Source organism: Camelus ferus, chromosome 7 (genome assembly GCF_009834535.1).
Source record: "Camelus ferus isolate YT-003-E chromosome 7, BCGSAC_Cfer_1.0, whole genome shotgun sequence".
NCBI classification, from domain to species: Eukaryota; Metazoa; Chordata; class Mammalia; order Artiodactyla; family Camelidae; genus Camelus; species Camelus ferus.
The window spans coordinates 29,970,722-29,996,730 of record NC_045702.1 but is presented as its reverse complement, the minus strand read 5'-3'; the positions used below and the strand labels follow the sequence as shown (position 1 = coordinate 29,996,730).

The 26,009-nt window shown below is 36.2% G+C and overlaps 2 protein-coding genes across 4 annotated transcripts in view; one reads left to right on the top strand and one right to left on the bottom strand.

Moving 5' to 3' along the window:
* Window positions 1-26,009, bottom strand: part of LOC116664744 — a 336,479-nt gene that overhangs the window by 167,669 nt on the left and 142,801 nt on the right. The window lies entirely within an intron of this gene.
* Window positions 17,658-25,259, top strand: CAV2 (caveolin 2). 3 transcript variants are annotated; one of them, XM_032483646.1, is made up of 3 exons: window positions 17,658-17,969; window positions 18,306-18,493; window positions 18,729-20,038. In XM_032483646.1, exons 1-3 carry the CDS (start codon window positions 17,820-17,822, stop codon window positions 18,757-18,759), a joined length of 369 nt encoding a protein of 122 aa, XP_032339537.1. In that variant the 5' UTR covers window positions 17,658-17,819; the 3' UTR covers window positions 18,760-20,038. The 3 variants fall into 3 exon arrangements, with proteins under 3 accessions (XP_032339537.1, XP_014408549.1, XP_006177541.1); XM_014553063.2 differs by having other exon boundaries at window positions 18,726-20,038; XM_006177479.2 differs by lacking the exon at window positions 18,729-20,038 and adding an exon at window positions 23,025-25,259 and having other exon boundaries at window positions 17,668-17,969.

Genomic DNA, 26,009 nt, shown 5'->3' with positions numbered 1-26,009 from the left:
GCTGTTGAGAACACACTTCCCACTAATTTCCCCCAGCCAATGGCTGAGTGTAGGGAAACTAAGGCCAGTCCAAGCTCTGCTGCAGTCTGAGACTCTTCCTAAGTAACTCCTCTTCCTTTCCTCTTTCTTCACATTGGACTGTGATCTAACTATTCTCTCCACCACCTCTAGGTTTCCTTTCCTTTTTCTCTTACTGATGTTCCCCCCAATAAATATCTTGCACATCAAGTATGTAATCCCATTTTGGCATCTGTTCCTAGAGGACTCAATCTGGTGCACCTCCAGAGCCAGCTCCAGAGCCAGCTTATCACTCTCAGCCTCTCACAGTCCAGCAGGCCCAACCTTAACCCTGTATGAACTCTCAGAATTTCTTATTGCCAAATAGTTATGACACTAGTAATTTGCTCATATGGAGTACTGTCATACTTTAAAAAGTGTCTAGTAGACAGGCACTCAATGAAGATTAATTCTATTTTCTTGCCCTCAAAGTTGCACAGACTAACTTGAGGTTCTCAGAAAAAAAATGAAATTTATTCAAAGAATGTAAATTAACTTACATATTGTATATCTAACAGTGTGCTAGGTGTGAAAAATTCAAAGTTCAATAAGGTATGGTTGCTATCTTCAAGGAATTCCTCACCTGTTTGTAGTAAGAGGTAACCTTTAGAAAGAACTACAGAGTTTGCAAAGCAATTTAAGATACTTTTCCTCAGTTATGCTCACAAATCCCTTTTACATGTATATCGGAGATTATTACTTTTATTTTCACCTCACAGTTGAGAAACTGAACACTTATTATGTGTTGGGTTGTACTCTAGGTACTGGGGATGGGACATTGAATAAAATAGATAAAAATTCCTGCCCTCATGGATCCTGAATTCTGTGTGGTGCTCACATAATCAGATTATTTGAGCTGGGACTCAAACACAGCTCTTCTTATAACAACAAGGGTAACTCTCCAAACATTACATTAAGCAAAAGAAACCATACAAAAAGAGTACATGCTAATAGGATTCCATTTATATAAGGTTCAGGAGTTGGTTAAATCAATCTATGATAACAGAAATTGGACCTGTCATTTCCTCAGCAGAGGGGATTGGATGAAGATTGACTGGAAAAAAGCATAAGGGAACACTATGAAATAATAGTAAAGTTTTTAATTTTGATTGGGTAATGGTTACCTAGGTTACATTTATCAGAATCCATCAGACTTCACTCTTGAGATCTGTGCATTTTACCAATTAAAATTATAACAAAAAAAAAAAGAGAATAAACAATTTCATAAACTCCTGCCTTTACCAGTATACTTTCTCTTAATTTATTAAGGCTGCAACAGCTTCTCAGTATTTTTTTGTATTTCTCCTTGACAGATAAGACAGAAGTAGAACAGAACCTGATTGTTCAGCCTTCTCTCCAACATTGGTTAACTTGCTTATATTCCCCCAATCTAGAAGGCAGATGATTTCACTTTTGTTGGTCATCTTGCACCAAATTCAACTTTAAACCACCCCTACCCTTCACTACTTTTTGTCTCTAAACATTTTTTCAAGCTTCTTTCATTTCTCTTTAATTACATCTTTTTTGTTCCATTTAATGCAGACATGCTTGCTTAGCATCATACTTCAATGTGCAATAAACATTGGTTTATTTAGGTTCTTACTCTTTCCCCCTCCAATTGTGATATTTCATTGTGTCTAGATGTTTCCAGTCAGTTGGTCATCTCAACTTCTCCTTCCTATAATCTGCTTTCCAAGTAAACAATTTCTTTGCTTTTATGATTCCAAGATGTGCTGTTAAGGTCCCCACTACTTCCAGATTATAAGTTCTTTTTTATTAGGTCAAAATAAGACCAGAATGGTATTTTCCTCAATATGTACAATTTCTTCTCATAAATGAAAATTTCTACACATTCTGCTTCTAACAGAATAACTCTTACCAACTATCCAAACTGTTGATGCCCCTGCTTCTCAAGTGTATTTTTCCTCAATGCCACTATTATTCACACCTTCCCACTGCACAAGACAGAATATACATCCTCACAAATTCACCTGCAAATTCTCTCCAAGTAGCTTCAAATAATACTCTTTAGTCTTCCCCACCATGCTCTGTGAGAGAGCTGGCCTTATGGACTGCACTTAAGGCTCCCCTGCCTTCTGTCTTCTAGCAGGTTTGGCCAATTGGAAGCACCTGCAGTAGATCAAAGGATGGGAGAATTAATCCGGTCTTTATCAGCTCAAAACCCACCAATAGCTGTATTTATCTTCCAGAGGTCACACTGTAAGGTGGCTTCAGCTTTGTGGCCACCAGCACCTCTCCCTGCCTGTCAGACCTGTGTAGGCAATGGCCTCCACTGCTGGTGGCATCTCCTTACCTGTCTCACACCCTTGGAAATTGTCTGCCATCACGCTTTCCTTAACGACCCTACCCATTTCCTTCCAGAATTCTAACTGCAAATAGATCTTCTGTCTCCTTTCTCCATCTTGACAAATAGCTCTTCTTAACAGCTTAATTTTTCAAGAGACTGGTCCCCAGAGGGAGCAGAGCAGGGCAAGTGCCAAACCACAAGAAAGGGTCAAAGGCAGGAAAACCCCATTTTGCCACATGGAGAACCGAGTTGTATGAATGATAATCCACGTCAAACTATAAACAGAGAACTATATATGGATGGACATTGTCAGGAGTTTAAAACTGAACAAATTTGGCTTGAAAAGATGAAAATCCTACCCTCATTTAAAGGGTAAATCAAACATTATACTTACTAACTTGCAAAACTCTCATGTTTAAAGATAATCACTTTTCTGAAATTTTACCTGCTATAATTTAAACATAATTAGAGTTTTATTTTACTTAAAAATATTTTAAATGGTTTCAATATTTTGACAAAAAAAAACCTTTAAGAAATGATAAAAATCACTCTGAGGGGAAAGATCAAGGGCCTTCTCAGAAGGTCTTGAAAGCAGGCTTGGTTCAGATCACACTGGAATCACTGAGGAGCATCTTCTGGGATGACTTCCAGAAACAGAATGTACTCAGACTGGACAGCTGCTGTTATGTTTGCTCCCCTACCCTCCTCCAACACCAGATTTTTCAGATAAAAACAGGACCAAAGTTAATATAATGTAGAAAGTAAGTTACACAAAGAAGCCAGTGCAATTGGAAAGTATCCTACCTTGAATAATAGCAATGATCTTCACTTTTTTAATTTTTTGCACAATACTCCATGACCCAATGAAAAAGTGTGGAAAATGTATGCACTCCTTTATAAACTTCTAAATTGACACATAAAATATCTTTTTCACAACAGTTTAAATAGCTGCAAAGAATGTAATTTCCATAATATTATGAATACTAACATTACTGTTTTAACTATAGTCAGTGAAATGTAAGTATCATCAACTTGATGTCATCATCTATTTTATTAATAAATGAACAAATATATGACAGGTTTTTCTTTAATTGTAAAAAATCTGACTTAGTTCTTTTTCTTTTTGAAACCATTATTCCATGTGACTTCCCCTACAGCATGTACAGAATATGATTTTAAAGTAATATTTTTTATGCCCAAAAGTAATTTTGACCACCTTAGCACACTTCTTTGCTGCCAAAAAAACCCTATAAATTGAAATTAATTTTTATTGCCTGTGATTGTAAACATAACATCTAAGAATTATGTTTCCTTCTGGACTGAGATTCTGTTACAATTATTAGGAGTACATAATAATGATAAATAATAATTACTATTAAAAGTATTACTAGAAAATAACTGACCAAAACAATATAAGCATTTCATAGATTTTGGTGAGTAATTACTAAACACAAAAAGAAAAATGTATTGGAAATGTTTATCTTCATGAGATGAATTAGGGGTAGTGTTTATAGCTCCTTGATTGAAGACTTTGCTAACACCACTACTTTGAATTTGTCCCTTCCCTACTCTCTTCCCCAGAAGATTTTACAGCACTGAGCACAGCAACATTGTAAGATCAAGATGGATGAGAGGTCTGCATCTCTTTGGTATAAAATGGAGAAGGAGCAGCTTTAATAGGGGAAGTAGGAAAGAAAAATGACATATGAGTTATCAAGCAAATCAATTCTGTTTGAGTACATACAGAAGTCAAACAAATGAAAACTGACACTCTTAAAATCACTTTTGCTCACATACCCTTTGTTAAGCCTCCAAATGCCCTCCAGGAGATTCTATGGATGTGGTTTTATTTGTCCTACTGATAGTGTTGAGGAAAACTCTCCACATAACTCTATGAAACAGCAGCACAGGGCCTCTGTGCAACAACCTCACCTTCACAGGGAATCACCCCAACCCCCTCATCTTAGGGGTGATGCTTTACTTAATCATGAAATGCTGTTAAGCTATGAATTAAAAAATTAATTTGGCAAAATCCTAATTACCCAATACTTGATGAAGTTTATATTTTGTCGATATTGATCCATTTTTTTTCCTTTTTAGCTTTAAGATTTCATTTAAACTAGTAAAAATGAGCTATCAACTGAACTAGTCAATAAACAAACATTTAGTGAGCCCAAACCTCATGTTCTACCTTATATTAGGTCCAGAACAGGTCTCAAAATAAACAAGAGGCATGGACCTTAACCTCTGAGAGTTGCAGTCTTCCTAAAGAAAATGATATATTGCCCTCAGAAAAGATGTAACTAATACAATGATGCACTATAACTTAATACATCAAAATATAATTCAATTTAATGCAATATAATAAACACAGTATAATTTAATTGCCACATGACAAGTCCAAGGGAAAGACATAACTATGGAATATGAATTATATGAAATTAACAAAGAACTTTTCACAATGGAGAGAAATAAAATAAATTTTGAATAAAATTATTCAAATTTGCAACTTAAAAGTCCAATATCATCACTGAAGTGCATATATATTGGCTAAATTATGGACAAAAATTAAATCTATAATTAGCTATCAGAATATTGAAAATCACTGAATGCTATGGCTAAATATTCCCAGCCCCCTACCCAAATTAATATGTTGAAATCCTAATGCCCAATGTGATGGTATTAAGTGCAGCTTTGATAGGTGCTTAGGTCATGAGGGTGGAGCTCTCATGAACAAGAGTGCTCTTATAAAAGAGACTCCAGAGAGCTCCCTAACAAATTCCACCACACGAGGACAAAGCAAAGAGACAGCTGTCTCTGAACCAGGAAGCCCTCAATAAAACCAAGTCTGATGACACCATGATCCAGGACTTCCCAACTTCCAGAAATATAAGAAATAAATGTTTGTTGTTTATAAGCCACCCAGTCTATGATATTTCATTATAGCAACCCAATATTCCCTTATAGCAAGCAGTGAGATACTACTCATCATCCACTAGAATGACTATATTCAAAAAGATAAATAACAAGTGTTGATGAGGATGGAGAGAAACTTGGAACACTCATACACTGCTGGTGAGAATGTAAAATGGTGCAACCATTTTGGAAAACTTTGGCAGCTCCTCAAAACACCAAACATGGAGTTTCAATATGACCCAGCAATTCCACCCCCTAGGTATATATGCAAAAGAAATGAAAACCTGTTTCTACAAAAATATGTACCCAAATATTCATATCAACATTGTTCATTATTATCTAAGTTCATTATAATCTAAAAGTGGAAACAACCCAAATGTCCATCAATTGTTAAACAGATAATATTACTAAAAAGGAATATTATTCAGCAATAAAAAGAAATGAAGTACTGCTGCATGATGCAAAGTGGATAACCTTGGAAATATGCTAAATGAAGGAAGCCAGTCACAAAAGACCACACATTGTATAAATTATTTTATGTGAAATGCCCAGAATAGGCAAATATACAGAGATAAAAAGGAGATAATGGTTGCCTAGGGCTAGGGAGATGGAGGGATAGGAGAATAATGGCTAATGTGTAAAGAGTTTTTGGGGGGTGATGAAAATGTTCTAAAATTGTGGTGATGGTTGCACAACTCTGTGAACATACCAAAAAACACTGAATTTTACACTTTAAATTTGTAAATTGATTGGTATGTAAATTATAGCTCAATAAAGCTATTATTTTTTCAAAGGAAACCATATGGATTCCATCTTTATTTGCACCATTCCCCCAAATCATGCAAAGTACATGTACTTCTCTCTACTCTTTTAGTTCATTGTTTTCTGAGGCACGTCAGAACTATTTGCGCTGAACCTGCAGCCATGTGGGTGGCCCCTTCCCTTGCTGTACTCCGGGTCAGCCCACCTCCCTTGGAGAAGCATGAGCCACTCCTCAGTTGGAACGTTGTCCACCTGTTTCCCCATCTTTCCTTTGTTGTTGAAGAATTACCAAAGTCTTGACTATTAAGCGCCAAAGGTTTTAGGATTAACTCTAGCTTTCTCATGCCATCAGCTGAAGAAAGTACTGGAAAATAATCCTAAACAATAGTTGGCCTATGATTTACTTTTCACTTGCCTTTGAAATAATTTATGTGCTCTATATCACAGATTGAAATTATTAATTTCATTTTAGATGTAATATGAGCACTCCCAGAGCATAACACCCTCAGTGAATAAACGGTTGATGGAAAAATATCTGAGATGTTTCTAGTATTCAGGGAAAAGCAACGGCATAATTGAACACTGTTTTAAAATAACCATAAAATGTGTAAAACGTATGCAGGTAATGAAAGGTTAGTGATCTTATCCTTTAGTTGCTTCCAGAACTATAACTAACATTTGTCTCAAGCCTGGGGACCAAAGTTAATTAATTCCTCATCTATGTACCTGAAAAAGGCAGGAAGAACCTGATATGTTAAAAAATTTTTTTAAAAAGACCTAAACCAAGATACAAGAGATTTGGGTTTATATCCTGGACCTAACATTTAATAACCATGAAAACTTTGTCTATGAGCTTCTCTGAGCCTCTGTTTCTTTGTCTCCAATGTGAGTGTAATAAAAATTGCCCTGCCTTTCTCACAGGATAGTTCTTAGGAGCAAATGTGAAAGTGTTTGGAGGAAAATATAAAAGATATATACAATATTAAGAATTATAAGTTGAGTGAGAGAATTGGACCCTCTTCAGCATGAGGTTACCTCCTCTCTCTTTGATTACCTTCTTATCTGCAAGCATTGACCCTCTTAGGAGAGTAATATGTACTGAGTTTCTTTTCTTGAAATGGCAGAGTTAAACACTTTCTCTGGCATTTTGTTTCATTCTTATGTCATTACCATTTTTCAATGAAGGATCCAAGAATAAAAGAGATTGAGTAACAAAGTTACACAGATAGTGATTTTTAGAACAAGAATTAAAACTTAACTCTAAAATTAGTTTTTTCTACTACATGACACTTTGGAGGGGGAGAACACTCCTTTACTCGGTCTCCTGAATGACCCCCATTCCTTAAGGGAACCAAATTACAATGTCCACCATACATAGCCCAGGAAATGGGAAGATAAGATGGTCTGAAGACTATTGTTAAGCTTGGATGGCAACCCCATCCAGTTTGCCCAATTTGCCCAAGATAGTCTGTCTACACTAGTTGTCCTAATGTAATTATCAATAGTATCCCTCCTTTCACTTTAAAAAATGTTTTGGTTTGGACCCCTGAAATGCTAACAGTCTTTATACCACGAAGGTTAATCAGAATCATCAATTAGATCAGAACTTCTCAACTGTCATCACTAGACATCAAAATTATGGATTTGTAAATGTGCTACAGATTTATATATTTTTAAAAGTTGTCAGAAAGAGAAAGAAAAATACCACATGATATCACTCATATGTGGAATCTAAAAAAAAAAAAAAAAAAAGACATAAATGAACTTATTTGCTGATTGAAACAGACTCACAGACATAGAAAACAAACTTACGGTTACCAGTGGGGAAAAGGAGTAGGAAGGGATAAACTGGAAGTTTGAGATTTGCAGATACGAACTACTATATATAAAAAAGATAAGCAACAAGTTTATTCTGTATAGCACAGGGAATTATATTCAATATATTGTGGTAACCTATAATGAAAAAGAATATGAAAATGAATATATGTATGTATACGTATGACTGAAACATTATGCTGTACACCAGAAACAGACATGTAAACTGACTATATTTAAATTAAAAAATAAATTAAAAAAAAATTTTTTTAAAACTTGCGTGAAGCTTAGTTTCAGGGAATATATATGTCTGGGGAATATAAAAAACACATGAGCAACTAGACTGAAGAGACAATAAAAACAAGAGAAACACAGAATTCATAGACATGTAAATCAAGAATTATGACACTGTATGCATCAATATATTCAGAGAAAAATAATTCACTCACTCATAGTATTTTAAAAGACAGATTGTAATAGCAAGATATCTCCCTAATGCTTGATATTATCCCTTCCTAGGAAGCAAGTGCAGTGAGTAAGAATGTATTTCCCACTTCCCAAAGGGACATTTTAGCTAGGTTGATTATTTTGGCCCCTGTGTGTTCCTATTAGTGTATATTTTCCAGTGATCCACCCCTTGGAAAGAATATCAGCCTCAATTCAGTACTTGGTTTCCTTTCATCTACCTCCTGACTTTAAAAATAACCACAGGGATCTGTCACTTTTTACTCTTGATGTTGCCAATTTTAATATTTTCTTCTATTCTTATTGAATTATCTAATTCTTATATTGTTTTTGCTATTTAAATTCAAAGTTGTAGGTGCACATGGTGAACCTATGGAGTAACTAGAACTCTCATTTACTGCTGATGGGAGTATAAATTAGTATAATAACTTAATAAAATGGGGACGTTTCTACTATAATTGAACATACATTTATCCTCTAACTCTGTGAATCTTCCCCTAGATATAAACCCAACAGAAATTTGGTTATATCTGCAACAAAAGACATATACAGAAATGTTCATGGCAGTATTATTTATAGCACTTCCTAACAGGAAACAACCCAAATATCCATTAACATTAGAATGGATAAATAAATGTGATTTATTCATACAATGAAACAGCACACAGCAATGAAATGAGATGAATGAAAATGAAAGAACTAGTATTCCTCAATACAACATGGGTGTACTATTTCACAGTCATATTTAATGAAGTGAATTGAACTAAAAAAAGTATCATGTTTGAGTCCTTTATGCAAAATTTAAAACAGGCAAGTCTAATGCATCATGTTCAAGTTCGGTTACTTTGAGAAGACAAGGTTGGTGAGAGACACAGCAAGAGACAGATTTCTGAGGTCTGATAATGTTCTATTTCTTGATCTGGCTGGATGTTACAGGGTATGTTTTCCTTGTGATAACTCATTGAGCTGTTTATTTATGAGATATATATATATAGTTTGTAATATGTAAGTAAAATATTGCTATATACATAACATGTATATATTACACTTTTATATATATATAACACTTTAATAAGAATGTTCATTTAATTATGCATTTTTCATAATAAGTCTAATTAACATCCATTACCACACACAGCTACAAATTTTTTTTCCTGTGATGAGAACTTTTTTTTTTTGAGAAATTTTAAGATCTATTCTCTTAACAACTTTCAAATACAGTATTACTGACTATAGTCACCATGCTGTATTATATCTCTAGGACTTACTTATTTTATTACTGCAAATTTGTACCTTTTGACCCTCTTTATCCATTTCACCCACTCCCCGCCCCCTACTTCTGGCAACCACCAATCTGTTTTCTGTATCTATGAGTTCTGTTTATTTTTTTCAGATTCCACATATAGGTGAGATCATACAGTATTCATCTTTCTCTATCTAACATATTTCTCTTATAGCATAATGTCCTCAAGGCTCATCCCTGTTTTGCTAATGGCAGGATTTTCTTCTTTTTATGGTTGAATAATGTTCCATGGTATGTATTTACCACATTTTTTAATCCACTCATCTGCTGATGGGTGTTTAGGTTGTTTTCATGTCATGGCTACTAATGCTTCGGTGAACATTGAGGTGGGGTATTGATATCTCTTCGAGTTAGTGTTTTTGTTTCCTTCAAATAAATAAGTGCAATTTCTGGATCCTACAGTAGTTCTAAATTAAAAGATCCCTTGGCTGTTGTATGGAGAAAGTAATTTTGGGGAGAAGAGTGGATTCAGGCTCAAACATGAAGCTTATTAAAATGGTTCATGTGAGGTGGTTCAGGGAAGGGAAGTGAAAATGTGAAAGCATTGATTTTGAAGATGGAACTAACAGGCTTGATGAGGAAAGAAGAAGTGAGGGAAGAGAAAATAAAGCTGACTCCCAAGTTTTGAGTCTGATTAACTGTGTGATGAGAATGACCAGTGAGCTATATCTGAGGATAAACATCAAGAGCTAAATTTTTGGATATATAAAGTTTGAGATGTCAAAATTGTCAAATATTTGAAGCTTGGAAATAGGCACAGCTAGGGCAATAAATTCAGAAATTGTCAGCATATGGATGGTATTTATAGCCATTAAATTGCAATGCTTCATAATTCAGTTCTCAGCCCTGCCTTATTCAACATTTTATCAGTGACTATGGATAAAAGCAAAAGCCAAATGGCAGATGAACAGTAAAGTAATATGCTGAAAGCAGTGTCAAAAATAAGAAAACAGCTTAAAACATGACACTGTTTAATAGGAATAATATAGTCATCCCCTTAGATTCAAATCATCAATTACTTCATGCTAGCACAGTGTGGCCTAACCAAAACACAAATGAATACAAAAGACTTGGAGATTTTAATATCCAATCTGATTAATTTAAATCAGCACTAGGATAGAGCAGTAAAAAATCAAACAGTCTAGAAGTCAATATAAAGAAGGTAATACAGTATTCTTGCTTCACCCTGTACTGCTAAGACCCCAGACCAAGTGCTATACTTCAAGTGTGATTTCTGAGATACAAAACAGATTCAGAGAATTTTAAAAATTGTAAGAAGCATTTAAAAACAATAACACATGAAAGCAACTGAGGGAAATAAATCTGTTTAGCTAGAAAAGGAATTCAGTAGGGAAAGATGCTGGTGTTTAGAAACTACTTTCAAACACTTCAAGGGCTGACATTTAATACTTTTTTTAACTATAAAAGGCAGAAGATGATAGAGACAGGTGGGTGAGGGGAGAGGAAAAAGAAGAAAAGAAAAAAAAGAAAGGAAGGAAGGGAGAATTTCAGGTAGATAGATGGCCTTGGCACATATAAGTAGGAATTTTATAACCATATTTGGGTTACTTTACAAAGTAATTCCCCATTACTAATTATTCCTTCCAATAGAGCCTGTAGGGCTACTTATGAAGATTTGTTGATGGGTGATCATTAGTCTAGAACCTCTAAAGTTCTTCCCAACCCTGAGTATTAATGAGTAAGACTGTGACTGACTAGGAAAAACAACATTTCGGAAAGGAAGAGAGTAAGAAAGCACAATAGAGAGAGGAAGGAAGAAGAAGAAAGGGCAGAAAAAGGGAAACAGTTCTATCATGGAAGCACTTTCTCTGGCAAGAAAAAACAAACCAGTAAGAAACACTGAAGAAACTTTGGGGAAAATAAGATCCATGGCAAGAGTGTAGGCTTCTAAAGTCAGTTTTATATCCCCAAACATCCCCCTACACCTAAAAATATTTTAATTTTTTCTAAAAGGCACTCCAACTCTGATAGATAATTAGCATCCTATAGTCATAAATAACTTAAGCCTGACAATCATTCACTTGCCACCTCTTGTTTCTTGCATTATGTTATTTTTTTTAAATGAAAAAGACTTTCAATACATACATGGTGAAATTGGATAAGCTTTTCTAAAATGGTAAAAGAATAACTCTATTTTTTGGCCCAAACATTTAGCTATTTGTGTTCTACTCCTTCAGAAAATACTTTGCTTTCATAGTAAAAGTCTTCAGAACCAAGTAATTTGAGTAGCACGCCCTTTACAACAACATTCTGCAAATTCTACTATTTCCAAATAAAGTAGTGTGCAGTTTTTCAGGACCCAGTGTTTTACTATCTAAGTTTATTTTCAGTGAATTGTTTATCCAAGAGCTTCCAATGACCATAATATTTTTTAAAGGAAAAAAGCATACTTGTTAGTAAAATGCATTATTATGTGAATGTATACACACTGATAATAAGTGACTAGCAGGATTTTATATTCATTTACTACTGTTAAGGAGGAAATAGTCATTCCACCTATTTGGTAAATAACTGTTATCATTTCTCAAAAGTGAGATGGTGACATAAATACAGATGTTAAAGGAAACTGCATGTTTCAATAAAAAGTTTGCTGTTTCTCTTGAGGTTAGCATGATGAGAAAGTTCTGAATGCTTCAAAGGATTCCTCTTTTTTAAGAAAATGGAACTGTCTACCAAGGTTGCTTTTGAAATAATACATTTAATCATTTAGCAATTATTTAACTAGAGAAGAATTACCTTATCCAGACACACAACAATATCAATAGTCCTGTTTGTAATGTACTTGACAGAGTAACATCTTAAACATCTACTTTTGATCTAATCCTCTCACTATTTTGAACAAGAAATCTAGACATAAATAAGCAGTTGGCAAACAGTAAGGGCCTAACGGGGCTTCAGTGGCCCAGAAAGAATGGATATATTCACCTAAATTGCCTAATTTATTTCATGTCTTTATGTATGTAGAAATCTTCCTTTAAGTTTCATACAACCATGGAACAGAAATAGAAAAACATTCTTTTAGTAAACTCCCTGGAGACAAAATTCTTCCCAGATATTTATTGATAGGAAAATGTAATCTAAAAATTCTTCTGCCCAGCCCCTTGGCAGCCTCCCAGCCTTCCATCTGCTCCACGCAATTGGATTCCCTTTGCTCTTAACTCCCAGATGATTCTCTCAAGCATTAAAGGTCACCTAACAGACACCAAAACAGTAATTTACAAGAACCAGGTGGAAGGCATTCTGTGTTTTTGTCCTTTATTCTTCTATTAGAAATATGCAGTAAGACTAAAATTTGTTTAAAAAAAAACTAACAAAACAAACAAAAAAACTTCCCATCCTTTTTTCTCTTGAATAATGCAGCTATATTATTTTTAAAATTGGCATTTACTCTAAATAAAAGTGGAATAACATTCATAAAAACAAGAATTACTAGAGAAAATAAAGGCTTCAAATTGAACTATAATAATTTTTTGTCCAAAATAAAACCCAAATTAAGAAAACTACCTCTAGGTCTTTTGTTTTGGTAACCAGTAATCTTACTGTGCACATTTCAGTCAGCATTTGAAAAACAGGTAACTATGCAGCTTTGCAGAATTATGTTCCCATTTGAATGCAGAGGAAGTTGTACTTATGAAGAGTTTAATTTGAAAGTTAGTGCTCATCAACATTTAATTAGTGCCTATTTCATGTTCTGGAAAGATAAAATTTAAAGTCCTGGGGAGATGTCTTATTTATACATACAGTATTCCAGAAATCAATGGGATACTCAAAAGATTAAACAGGAACATCCTTTACTTATGGAAAACAGGATAAAATAAATCTAAAATTAATTGTCATGCATTGTTTTGAATGAGAATGGAATGACCTATCCTCTCAGCTCTAATCATAAATATAGACTTTTCAGGAGTGTACTTTCTTCCTATTCTATTTCTAATAGCCAAGTATTCCCAAACAAAAGTTAATTCTGGAAATTCCTGTGTATGAAAAGAGGATTTTAGCCAGAGGAGGTGCTATTTGAAACAGCCAGAAGGTTAGGCTGGCACCAATTACAAACAAGCTACTGTGTCTGTCTTAATATTAATGAAAATTTCCTGGTTCATTGGCACAAGGTTAATTTTGCCCAAAACATGGACAAAAAGAAAGTGATAGATAAGAAAAAAATGAACACACTTTCATTAAATGCCATGTAACCCTGGCACCAGTCCACAAAAGTTGACTACTGAATAACTTCAATAACAGACGTTTTTATCTAATCTTTTAAACTATTTTGTAGGAGGCTGTCCTATGCATTGGGAAGGAGATAATTGGGGGGTGGGGGGGACAGGAAAAGATACACAGTTGAAGACCTGAGTAGGGAACAGGAAGTTATGCAAGAAACAATTTATGCAAAGCCCACTATCCACAAAAAGAATGACTCGTGAAAGACATGGCAAGTGTTTCCAAATTTCTCAGGCTTTTACCTTGCTGACAGCAAGCAAGTTTGGGAAGGGATGCTTAAAGGACTAGGTAAGCAACCGCCTAGCTGTTCCACTAACAAATTCATGGACTTCTCAGCTAAGGCCACCTAAAACTTGCAAAAGCTATACAGTTGCTGAAGACTGTCAAAAATTACTAAATTTTACATTTCTAAGACGGAATCAAGAAGTCCCCAATTCTCATTTTTCCAGCTATAATTATTCAAACAGTCCTAGACTTTGTAAGGAAAATGTAGGAGGCTGCAAGGTGGACAGGGCCTAGTAGTTGCTTCTTTTTGGGGTATATGTGCATCCCTCAAATAATACCAGCTTTGTATTGAAAATCTGCAGTTTAATTGATGATAATGACTTCTGAAAAATTTACAGGGAAAACAAATACCCTTAAGTTTAATTTTTAAAAGCCGCTGGAGTTTCTAATAAATTGGTTTTACAATTCTGAGAATTGCACATGAGTGTGTAAATGGACAGCTAGAGCTTAACTTTTCCCATTCACATGAAAAACTGTTTCAAGAATATCTTACCCAATGGTTCTCAGCCCAATAAAGGAGGGAAAAGGCAATTTTGTCCCAGGAGACATTTGACAATGTCTGAAAACATCTTTGGTTGTCACAACTGGGGAGCACCATTGGTATCTAATGGGTAGAAGCCAAGGATGATATGAAACATCTTGCAGCACACAAAACAGCTCCCCACAACAAAAAAAAATGATCTAGTTCAAAATGTAAATAGTCTTGAGGTTGAGAAACTCTCATCTAATCCAAATGCTTTAAATATTTTAAACCATAATGGTAAAAAACAAAAAGTCATTATTTTCATTAATAACCAATTTGCAAAAGGTCATTTGAACAGACCTTGCCTAAAGTTGTATGCAAACTACACAGGGGGAATAAACGACACATTTGTAATTTGGAAAAAAATTAAAAACTGAAGGGAAAACAGATTTTTTATTCATAAAAGCATTCACATACAATTTTCAAGGAAATAGAAAAACAACCTTCTTTCTCTATGCTGAGAAAGGTGAAGAACCAAATAGGTATAAACTATGCTACCAATATATAATAATCTATTATCATGTTGTTATTCTTCATATATATTAATAACCATCAGAAAATCAACCTTCTTATCATGTCTTCTATGATAATAGAAAATAAACGCCACCAGTCTGGGATTTATTATGAAATATTTTATTTCCCTGGGTTATAGGGCAATTAAAAAAATCGAGTGTGCTCAGTCACTTAGCTCCCACCTGCCTCCTCTCTTCTCCCTTTTCTGGTAGATCTCCCCCAGTTAGTGGAGACAGGATAGTATTTGCTATGGTAATCACTCTGGTTTAAACTCCTTGAGAACAACGGTAGCTAACATTTTCTAAGCATTTAGTAATAGGATAAACAAATTCATTTTTATAGCTCATCTCAAAAAAATCTTATGTATTAAAATGGTGAAATAGACAAGAATTTCATCAAAACAGGAACCCTGAACAGACCCAGTTCATGGGGGAGGTACTCAATAAAAATTTGTAAGTGAATTGTCCTCCTTTAAGCTCCATGCTAAATACAACAAATCTAGATGGGTCTCTAGAGTTTTTTTTAACTTAGGCTTTAGAGACAGTTCTTCACAGATACCTATCACTTTACAAATGAATCTATAATCTAAGCTAGCCTGCTAAAACCATGTTAATTTCACTTTCCTTTCGGCCTCCTATCTCCACTGCCTGAAAAAATGAGCAAACTACTTGTGATAATTGCAAATGTCTTCCTAATCCCACTGGAAATGTAAATATGACCAGAGGACAAAGAATGATAAGGAAAGAAGCCCTAATGCCAGATGTTCAGTCACTGCTTAAGCCCACTGTAGCACTATGGGAATGACTTTCCTGATAATCAATATTAAGAATTTCCATAAGGATTAATGTCTTCTATTTACTTTGATAAACAGTTGTTGTGCAAAACAATTCTAGAAAAGTCCCAACTCTCAGAGTCAAGCCTGCTTTGGTGAATGGAGGAGGTAGAGAAATACAGAAAAAGCAATAAGCAGAACATCCAAGTCATCACTTTGGAATTAATTGAACATAAATAAAATTGGCAAAGAAAAGTAAGAAATGAGGGAATGGGCAAGCAGAACCAACTCTTGGAGAGCGAGGCACATGAGATTCAACCATGTAACACTACAATGTTACAATACTGCCATTCGTATGCAGCAGCAGCAGTAGGTAAACTTTCTATTTAATTATTGGAATATTGAATTTTGGCTCCAAAATATTTTTCCAGTTCAGATTCTGCTTTTTTTTTTTTTTTTTGTAATTTTTATTGTTTCAAAAATAGTATTTTCCTTTCAGAAAAAGTGATTCTTCAAATCCAGTTCACACAAGGGGATATGATATGTGTAGTGAGTTCCAGGTGCACTGTATTCAGCAATACCTACGCGAGCCTACTATGTTTCACGTTCTGAACAAGCTGCAGGCACCCCTTCAAGTCTAGGACCCATTATTTTGCTTCTGACAGATTTTCACTGAGTCCTTCCTCCTCCAAGCACATGTCTAAGTCCACCAGATCTTAACACTTTATGAATCTGCAAGCTCCTCCCTTCTGAAAGCATTTGAGTGAGTAGTCCACAGACTGGTTCATCTACTGCAGTGTGGCTTTATGAAAGGGGTTTGTTTACATGGTTCCTATAAGGCAGTTGCAGATACAACCGCATCTTAGAGATACCTAAAATCTTTTAAGAGAAACTGATTCCAAGGAAAAATAAGTTATCACTTAGAGAGAGAGAAATTAGACGTTCCCTCATAGTTTTAAGATGCAAACCCCTATGGGCAGGAGGCTCACATACACAATTCCATATCCCTCACAGTGCCTCCAGCAGACTCACATACTCTGAGGGCACTGGGATAGCTGATGGACTTGTGGGGTTCCCCTGGCCCTTGTAGGATCGCCTGGCAATCAAGTATGTTATGGCTCCTTATCTCATAGTGCAGCAGTAACAACGCTGATGGGAAACAGGACTGTGTGTAGGGACCACGGAAGAGTTTTACTTGAATTAACTTATTTAGTTCTCAAGCGACAGCGCTGTGAAGCAGGTACAATTGCTCCCATTTTATAAGGAGGCAGCTGAGGTTCTGAAAGGCTCCGTACCTTGGCCCAGGGCACACAAGGGAGAGCCAGCCGGTGATGACAGACCTTCTTACTCTATACCCCACACTGTTAAGCTGACTGCCTCCAGTAAGTCCATCATCCTTGGGTCACCCCTCTCACTCTTAGGCATCCAGTTCCGGCTGTCTTGCATGTGACCCCAGAAGCCTTCCGGCCCCTCTGTGGGCGGAATGAGGGTCCTCATAACCAAGACACACTTCACCCACCTAGGCAGAGCCGAGATCTGCCTAATTGGGACATCCATGCCTCACCCGGCTCCCGGCCCGGGGCCCGACTGGGACCCGACCAGGGAGGGGAGGCGGGAGGTGCGGGGCGGGAGCCACCTCGCCGGCTGTGTCCGGACCCCGCCCCCTGGCCGGGCCGCGGGGCGGGACTCGGGTTGCGCTGGGCCAGGGAACAGGAGTCGGCAGCGGAAAGCGGCCGCCGCCCGGGCCGCGCGGGGCGAGGCGGGGCGGGGCCCGGCACGACGTGAAGGGGAAGCCGCGCGGGCCCGGAGCCGCGCCTCGCCGCGCCAGCCCGGCTGCAGCCACCGCGCACCAAACGCCGCGATGGGGCTGGAGACCGAGAAAGCGGACGTCCAGCTCTTCATGGACGACGACTCTTACAGCCACCACAGTGGCATCGATTACGCAGACCCCGAGAAGTTCGCGGACCTGGGCACCGACCGAGATCCCCATCGGCTCAACTCGCATCTCAAGGTGAAGTCCGGGACGGGTACTACCCTGGGCCTGATGAAGGCTCAAGCCCCTGCCACGGCCTGGGGGAAGGGGTCCCCTTCTACCCCTGCCCCAACCCCAACACCTTGCCGGTGGGTCAGACCCGCGGGGTCCAGAACCCGGATTCTACCCGTCGCAGAGTTCCCCTGAGCAGCCAGGAATTCTTAGCCAAATTCCTGTGCACCCACTGTGATCCTAAGAGAAGGTGGGGCACTTCAGCCAAGTCTTTCTTGCTTGCGTCTTCCACCCGGAGCTCTCCTGGTTCCTGGGGCGGCAGGTTGGGTGACAGTTCGGGATCCCTGTGTCTTGTCTCCGCAGGTGGGATTCGATGATGTGATTGCAGAGCCGGTGTCTACGCACTCCTTTGACAAAGTGTGGATCTGCAGCCATGCCCTCTTTGAAATCAGCAAATACGTGATCTACAAGTTCCTGACGGTGTTCCTGGCTATCCCCCTGGCCTTCGCTGCGGGAATTCTCTTTGCCACCCTCAGCTGTTTGCACATCTGGTGAGAATGGGGCACAGTAGGGTGAACAGGCTTTCTGAAACGTAGGAATGTTCTTTGCCACCTGCCCGCTGCCCTCCTCTTCTCCCAGGCTGGCTTGTAGGGGGAAGAATTCGCATCATCTCCGGATGCAGTAGCAGGAACTGGGAGGCCTTGAAAGGCACTGTGCTTTCTTAAGAATTGTAGATTGGGTTAGGAGTTTAAACAAAAGAAAGAATGTCCCTTTGTCCTCCAGCAGGATTTTCCTTCGAATGCTAAGGCCCAGCTGACTGTGGAGGTGGAGACCTGGAGGCCCTGCTTCCAGCAACAGACTGCTCTCTGATACGGCCCTGTTTTGACTTGTGCCTTGGTTTTGGGCAGGGCTCTTATTTCTCTCATCACCTTTAATTCAGTCACCACCTGTGCTCGAGGTAAAACAAAAGCGATCTCTGAGCAGAATGCCATTGACAGTATCATTGGGAAGGGATATCAGACCAGGCTAAGCAATGCTATGGAGGAGCTGCTCTAATCCTGCCACTGGCAAATGGCAAGGATAAGACCAGAGAAGATGAGCAGTGTATGCAATTAAGGCAAAGGGGCTTCCAGCACAAATGAATGAAAACTTAAACAGCAGGTTAATGAAATCAGAAAGCATCCAAGTTATTTTTTCACCTATGAGGCACAATTCGGAGTGGCATCTAGTTGAATGGAAAATAAATATAGAAACCTACTGAACATCAATACAATGTTTTGAGTAATTTTATTCACACACAAAATGCATCATAAAGCTTTAAAGAACATTTTTAAGCATTAAAATTTTTTAAGGAAATGTCATATTTTACCTGGAAGTTTTGTTATTGTTTTAAAAAAATATTCACTTTACTCTGAGAGGAAGAACATTCAGATCATCCCCCAAATGGCAACAACTGCCAAGCTTGTCTTTTAGGACAGTCCTGGAGAAATGTATAACCCAAGATGCCTCCTATGTCTTTTTAACCACTTTATATGATATTGCCACACCCTAATACATGCTGTGTTCTGTGTTAGAAATTATGAAATCGTTCTCCATTCCCCTTTACCATCTGAATCAGTTTCTTTAGTTGGTTAGCTAGCTATTTAGTTCAACCAAGAAAATTTATTGAGTGCTTAGTGTGTGCTGGGCACTGGGCCCAGAATGAAAAAGATGCAAGACCTGCCTTCAGCTTACTCACAGCACATCATGGCAGCTGGCTAGGTACAGAGATGGTAAACTCAGTTAAATCTGTGGAGGAGGAAAGAACTGGGAAGGATCTGTAAAGAAAAAAGAGTCTACAAAGGCTTTTAAAGGAAAAATTAAAACCCATCCAATAATCAAAGGATAAACAATAGACATCAATTTAATTTGATCACTAAAAACTGTATTGAAAGTGCCAAAAGACTGCCAGAGGAATGAAAATCTTTGCCTTTATACATGAGCAGATCCACAAAGGCCAATAGCTTATATTCTGACATTAGCACAAGAGTTTTTAAAAAGATGCCCATCGGTGCGTAAAGTTTTGGATTCCTAATGAAATAAAAACACTCAACTAACCTCTTTGTCCATTTTCTCACTTTCAAAAATGTGAAAAACACAGTATATTGTGAAATACACAGTATATTGTGAAATGTTGGCCATGAAGGTATCTGGATATATTGAGTGCCATATTTATAGTCAACAAAGCTAGGCTTTCCTAAAGCACTTGTGGAATAACTGACAACAAAAAAGTTTTCATTTACTAAATGGTGCAAAGATATAAGTAAAACTACAGTTTACCAAATGATTCTTCACTCCACCTGGCTCTCCTGAGAAGAGGAGATGTTTTTTGTGTAGTGCCTCTAACAGTGAATCATCAAACCACTTCTTTTTCAGCCACAGAAAATGTATTATTTAACTTCAGCTTGCTTTTCAAATTACATTCATGTGGAACATTAATATTTAACTATCAAATTTGTCATCAGGCAGCTGTGATTGCAAGTAGGGAAAGAACTTCAAACAAAAATGTTTAAAAATTAGTTTATACCTTGATAAAATAGATTTATCATTAATGGATTATATTCCAATGACACAGTAAGACCAGATCAAGAAGAGGCCTTATAAAAGAGCAAACTCATCTGAATAAACTCTTTTTTTGCTTTTTTCACTTTTTTCTTTCCTTCTCTTTCTTACTTTTATCCTTTCTTTCTTTCCCTTTTTTTTGGAGGAGGGGAGGTGAGGACAGGGGTTGGAGGTTATTTATTGTTTTACCAAAAGGTTGATGGTCACAGCTATGAAAATATGCAGTAATAAGATTTTTGAACCACATTGCATGGTCACAATGGATACCATTTTAGATTCTTTAAACAAACAACAACAAGATACCCAGAACTCAGTCTGATGATAACTGAATCCTAGGCCAGAAATACAGGTCGTTGGGGACCAGTGAATTGGTTTGAGTCCATACCATTGTGAGACTGAGGTATCTGACATTTGGTGACCACAGATAATTGATCACAAGTGGATTATACCAAAGAAATGTGGCTTAAGCTCCTCTACCTCTACTTTTGCTGTAATGCAATTCAAACAGATGGCCCAAACTGTTGGAAATGCAATAGTAGCAGTCTCACTTCCCAGAAGACTTTTTAATATGACAAATTGCTGTGACGAGGCCATCTGCATGACACTAATAGTTAATACAAAGCTAAACAAAAGTCTCAGTTCTAATGGCTTTATTATCCCATGCATGATAATTAAAGATTTATTTAAATGTTTAGTTGGTGACACTGAGCCTCAACCAAGTTTTGGGTTACCCAAATTGCCTGGCGTTTCAGAAAGGAAAATATGTGGGATGTTGAGAACACAATTTAATTTTGTTATCAGAGGATCCTCTGATCCAAAGGGAGAGAACAAAAACTTGAAGAAAATTAAATTAAAATGAGTTCACTACATCCTATGAATTGAGTCCTCAAATGTGGGGAACTGCACTTTGCTGAACTGAAAAATCCACTTTTTTCCTGTGCTTAATTCCCTCTTAGGACATGGAGATCTAAGGAGTTATGGGGAAAGAAAATTCCTCAGCCCAAAAAGAATGGAAAGTGCATTGTATTTTGAATGAAGTGGTTTTGGTTAAAAAACTTTCCAACCTAAACTTAAGTCTTGTATTATGTCAATTTGGCATTATTTTGTCATAACTGTTTTCATTATCTATTCTGACTTCAAAATAGTTCTGTTTATTATTCATTATAATGAGAACATCATATGGACATGTCAAGGATGTACAGTAACTGTTAATCCTGATAGCTGGTCTGTAAGATTTCCTGCTCTTTAATTTGTAGTGATTTGCCCATGGCCACACATCAAGTAAGAAACATAATTGGGATAAGAAGTCAAATGTTGCCTGTCATTCAGATTTCTACTCAACTGTTTAGCTCTGAAATGCCTAGTAATTAATTTTCTTTAAAAAATTGCTTGAAGTCTTTAGCACTTGGAACAAAACACAAGATAAATACAATCTGTGTAGACAGTCAATATGAATAATTCAGTATTCCAAAAATACCTCAATCAGACAAATGCCTGATCTTCTTTTCACTTTGGGCTAAATACAACAGACCTTTATTTAAGTCACATTTTAATGACAAACCAAGAAAATCAACCTTACTTCCTTGTGTCCACTGAAGTAAAAATAAAAATTCTATTAAAGTTCTCCAGCAATGCCTGAGAGTTCACAAATGCTTTTGTGCCCAAAGAGCAGTACTATAATAAAGGAAATTATTCAAAGGATTACAGAAAAAATTAACCAGCCTGGGGTATATGAAAATATATAGTTATCTTAAGGCATACAGAAAAAATAAATACAGAATAGTCTGGTTTTTCTTGTCTAAGAGTTCTGATGTAATTGCAGGGCTCTTTTAACTATACCACACAACCCCCTTCAGTGTGTGTAATTACTGTAAAAAATTAATAACATAAAGCATAAGAGAATGGTAATTCACCTCAGTTCAGGTATTTACTAAGGGTCAAGGATGTCCTCACTTAAAAAGCTTACATTCTAATAGGAGAGACAGAAATATAAGCATCCATTTATGATATTGTTCAGTAAACTTGAGGATTAAGAAGTTTGTTTCCATACTTTACAAGCACAAAAAAGGAGTATCCAACCCAGCCTAGTCCAACGGGGAGGGAAGTGGGATGAGACAAGAGGAAAAGCTACTAGGAAATGGAACCTCAGAGAAACAGGAAGGTTAAGGCAGGTTAGTGCTTAGAGGCAGAGATCAGGTAAATAAATTTACCATTTTGTTTATTTTTTGCTTTACTGTTTCAGGTCACCTGCTACTAATAGAAAGAATATTGGTGTTTATCATGTACATGCCTGTTTATTTTTTAAGCAATTTATCTTCTGTGCATCTTATCACAATGTGGGTCACTGTTCATTTGTTCCAAATCCTCAACTCAATTTAGGTGAATTGGGTCATTGTTATATCTTTCCCTGCATTTGCAAGAGTCAGTAGCCTTATTTGGTAATACCAATAATCCTTACTCCTCTCTCTTCCTCCATTCCAGGATCATAATGCCTTTTGTAAAGACCTGCCTAATGGTCCTGCCTTCAGTGCAGACAATATGGAAGAGTGTGACAGATGTTGTCATTGCCCCATTGTGTACAAGCGTAGGACGCAGCTTCTCTTCTGTCAGCCTGCAACTGAGCCACGACTGAATACTTAGACCCCAGGTCTGGAGATTTGGATACTGTAATACTTCTTTGTTGTTCTAACATAAAAGCACTACTGTTCTGTTCATTCCCCAACTGTTCAAATTAAGAAAGTTAATAAGATGGGCAACCCATCTAGAAATGCTTTTTGGCAGATCTTTTCATATAATGCTTTTCTAATTAAAAGCCAAGGATTTCATATCTAACTTTATAACTAGGATTATACAGTAGGTTGGCAATACTTAATTTTAAAAGACAGTTTTTGCTTTAGTCAAAGTATACATTTTATAACGACAAATCTATAATGATCAAGGGACATTTCTCTCAAATGCTACAATAGTTTTGTGCACAGCTGCTCATAAAAATATGGGATTTCTTATTTTTTTTACTCTGAAAGTAGTACTTTTTAAATTACCTTTGCAGATAAAGTCATAAGGATACTTAGAGATAAAATAATACAAAGATCCCAGAAATTACAGTAACAAAAGCATACAGTGATGACAGGGGCTATTAAATATAGTAAAACAAATGTGCAAATAGATTCATGAAGATGTGTTCCTTTTTAAATAGAGTATTGTTAACCCACAGACATATTTAACAAGATGTTTCAATTTACTGTATATTTTGTACTTATTGTAAATGTTGCTCTAATCAGATTGCTTTAAAGCAATGTTATCATATTTGTTATCTTGTTGAGCTAATATATAGAAAGAGTAAATGTATCTTCCACAAGGAACTTTATTGGTGATATTGCACTGTCTTGATTATATAAGCATATGCATCTTTTTTGGTAATAGAATATAAAAGAGAGACATACAAGGCTTTTCTTTCTAACTTTTCCAGGCAAAATCCTGATATGTTTTATGACTGATGTTTATCTGACTGTGATCTTAATCCAAATCTAATTGATATTTCACTTAGGAGATGCTTTCTGTCTTGTACTTAGAAATTAAACCTGTTTTCTGCATTTCTATTAATGTTTCACTTTACCTTTAAGTAATACTGGTGCTATTTAATATCATATTACAATAAAGGCTATGTGTGACACTTAAGTACAATTTCAACTACAGTAATTCACATAGAGAGACTTTCAGAAGAGTTGTCAATTTATTGAGTCCATGCTACTGAGTTATATATATAAATTAAAAACTAACAGCTACAAACTTTCAAGATGTTATCTAGTATGAGTTTTGTTACACAGTATAAAATTATTCTTATCATTTTTTAACTGTAGAGTCCTATTTCAGTGTTATGAGTCACTGCTGTTTTAAAAAGCTCTATTCCAAAATGATAGGCATGTACAAAATATCTCTATGATGTGAGTAGTTACTACAATTTACACATCTTAAGACAGTGTAAATGGTCAAATTTCAGAATTACTTCTAGAACCCAGAAAATATTCCTTTGAATATCTTCACAGGTGGACAGCTCCTCATTCAATGAAGGTTAATTTTATTTTCCTAAAGTTCTAAGACTGGTGAATATAAAAGATAATTGAACTGGAATAATATTCAGGACCAAAGCAAATCAATGATTAAGTTATGAAACTCATATCCTTTTAAAGGTAGCTACAAAAGAGACTTTTCAAAACTGCCTTAGGCCATTATAGCATCCTTAGAAAACACTCATGATCATTAACTTAAAGCGTTACTACTCCTTTGACTAAATAGATGTTATGTTAGTTAAAAAGATCAATCAGTCTCATGACTTTATAGTTAAACTTGATTTAAGGTGTTTTAAAAAATATTTGGATATGTTGGTTGGGCAAAAGCATTTGATTAATAAAATACCTGTTTAAATAAATCATGAGTTTCTACCTTTTCAAAAAGCTGTTGGCAAGTTTTAAAGTCAAAACCTATTAACTTTTAACAAGTGGAATATGATTTCCTTATTTCTGAATCACACTGATCATTTTCAAAAAAAGTTTTATTGTTATTTGACATTAATTACTTTATTTAAGACTGAAATTTTGTACCAAGTGGATCCAGGTTTCATATGCAAATATGTTGGTTCTTTTATTTTGGGGGAAGAGGTTGGTGATGATGGGACTTTCCCAGTATCCATAATAAACTTTCTAAAAACTCATAAAATGTTTTTATTGCTTTTATTATATATCAAACTAATCAATAAAGAACCTTTTCAAACTAATTTTTCCTTAGTAAAAACTCGTAATAGTTTAAAATACATGAGTTATTGCTTATTCAGGAATTTGTGAAAAAATTAGATTGGTAATTTAATTTTGTTTTCCAAGCATTTAAAGAGATTCCCAATAAACTTTTCTATCTTTTGATGAGTAGTATGGAATAGCTTGTTCATAAACCCACTATACTTCATATTATTCATAAAATAAAGTCTCTTGCTAATCCTAAATAAACTCATATTTCTGTTTTCAATTTTTTAAATAAGAAAGTAAAACAATATAAATCACATGTACTTGGATACCAGTACCATGAAGCCAGATCAGAGTCCAAAATTATTTTTGGAAAGTCAGTATGTGAAGAGTAGTTGCTGATATTGGCGTAGATTTTCTTTTTGTTAATCTGGAAAAATGACCAATCTCCAATAATAAAGCATGTGTTTTGCTTTTTAAAATGCTGTTTAAAGTTTTGAAGAATGTAAAAGGCCCTCTCTTCAATAGTTTTGTGCATCCTGTGAATTTATTTAGATGCCTTTCTTGGGAAGCTTGGACTTTAGTGGAAAAAGCCCTGCCCTCCAGGTCAGGCATCTGGATTCCTGTCTCAGCACTGCTATTACTGAAGTGTGTCATCTCCTGCAAATGGCTTAATCTCAGTGTCTCAGTTTTCTTATCTTTAATGAGAGGATTGGACTAAAGGAGCTCT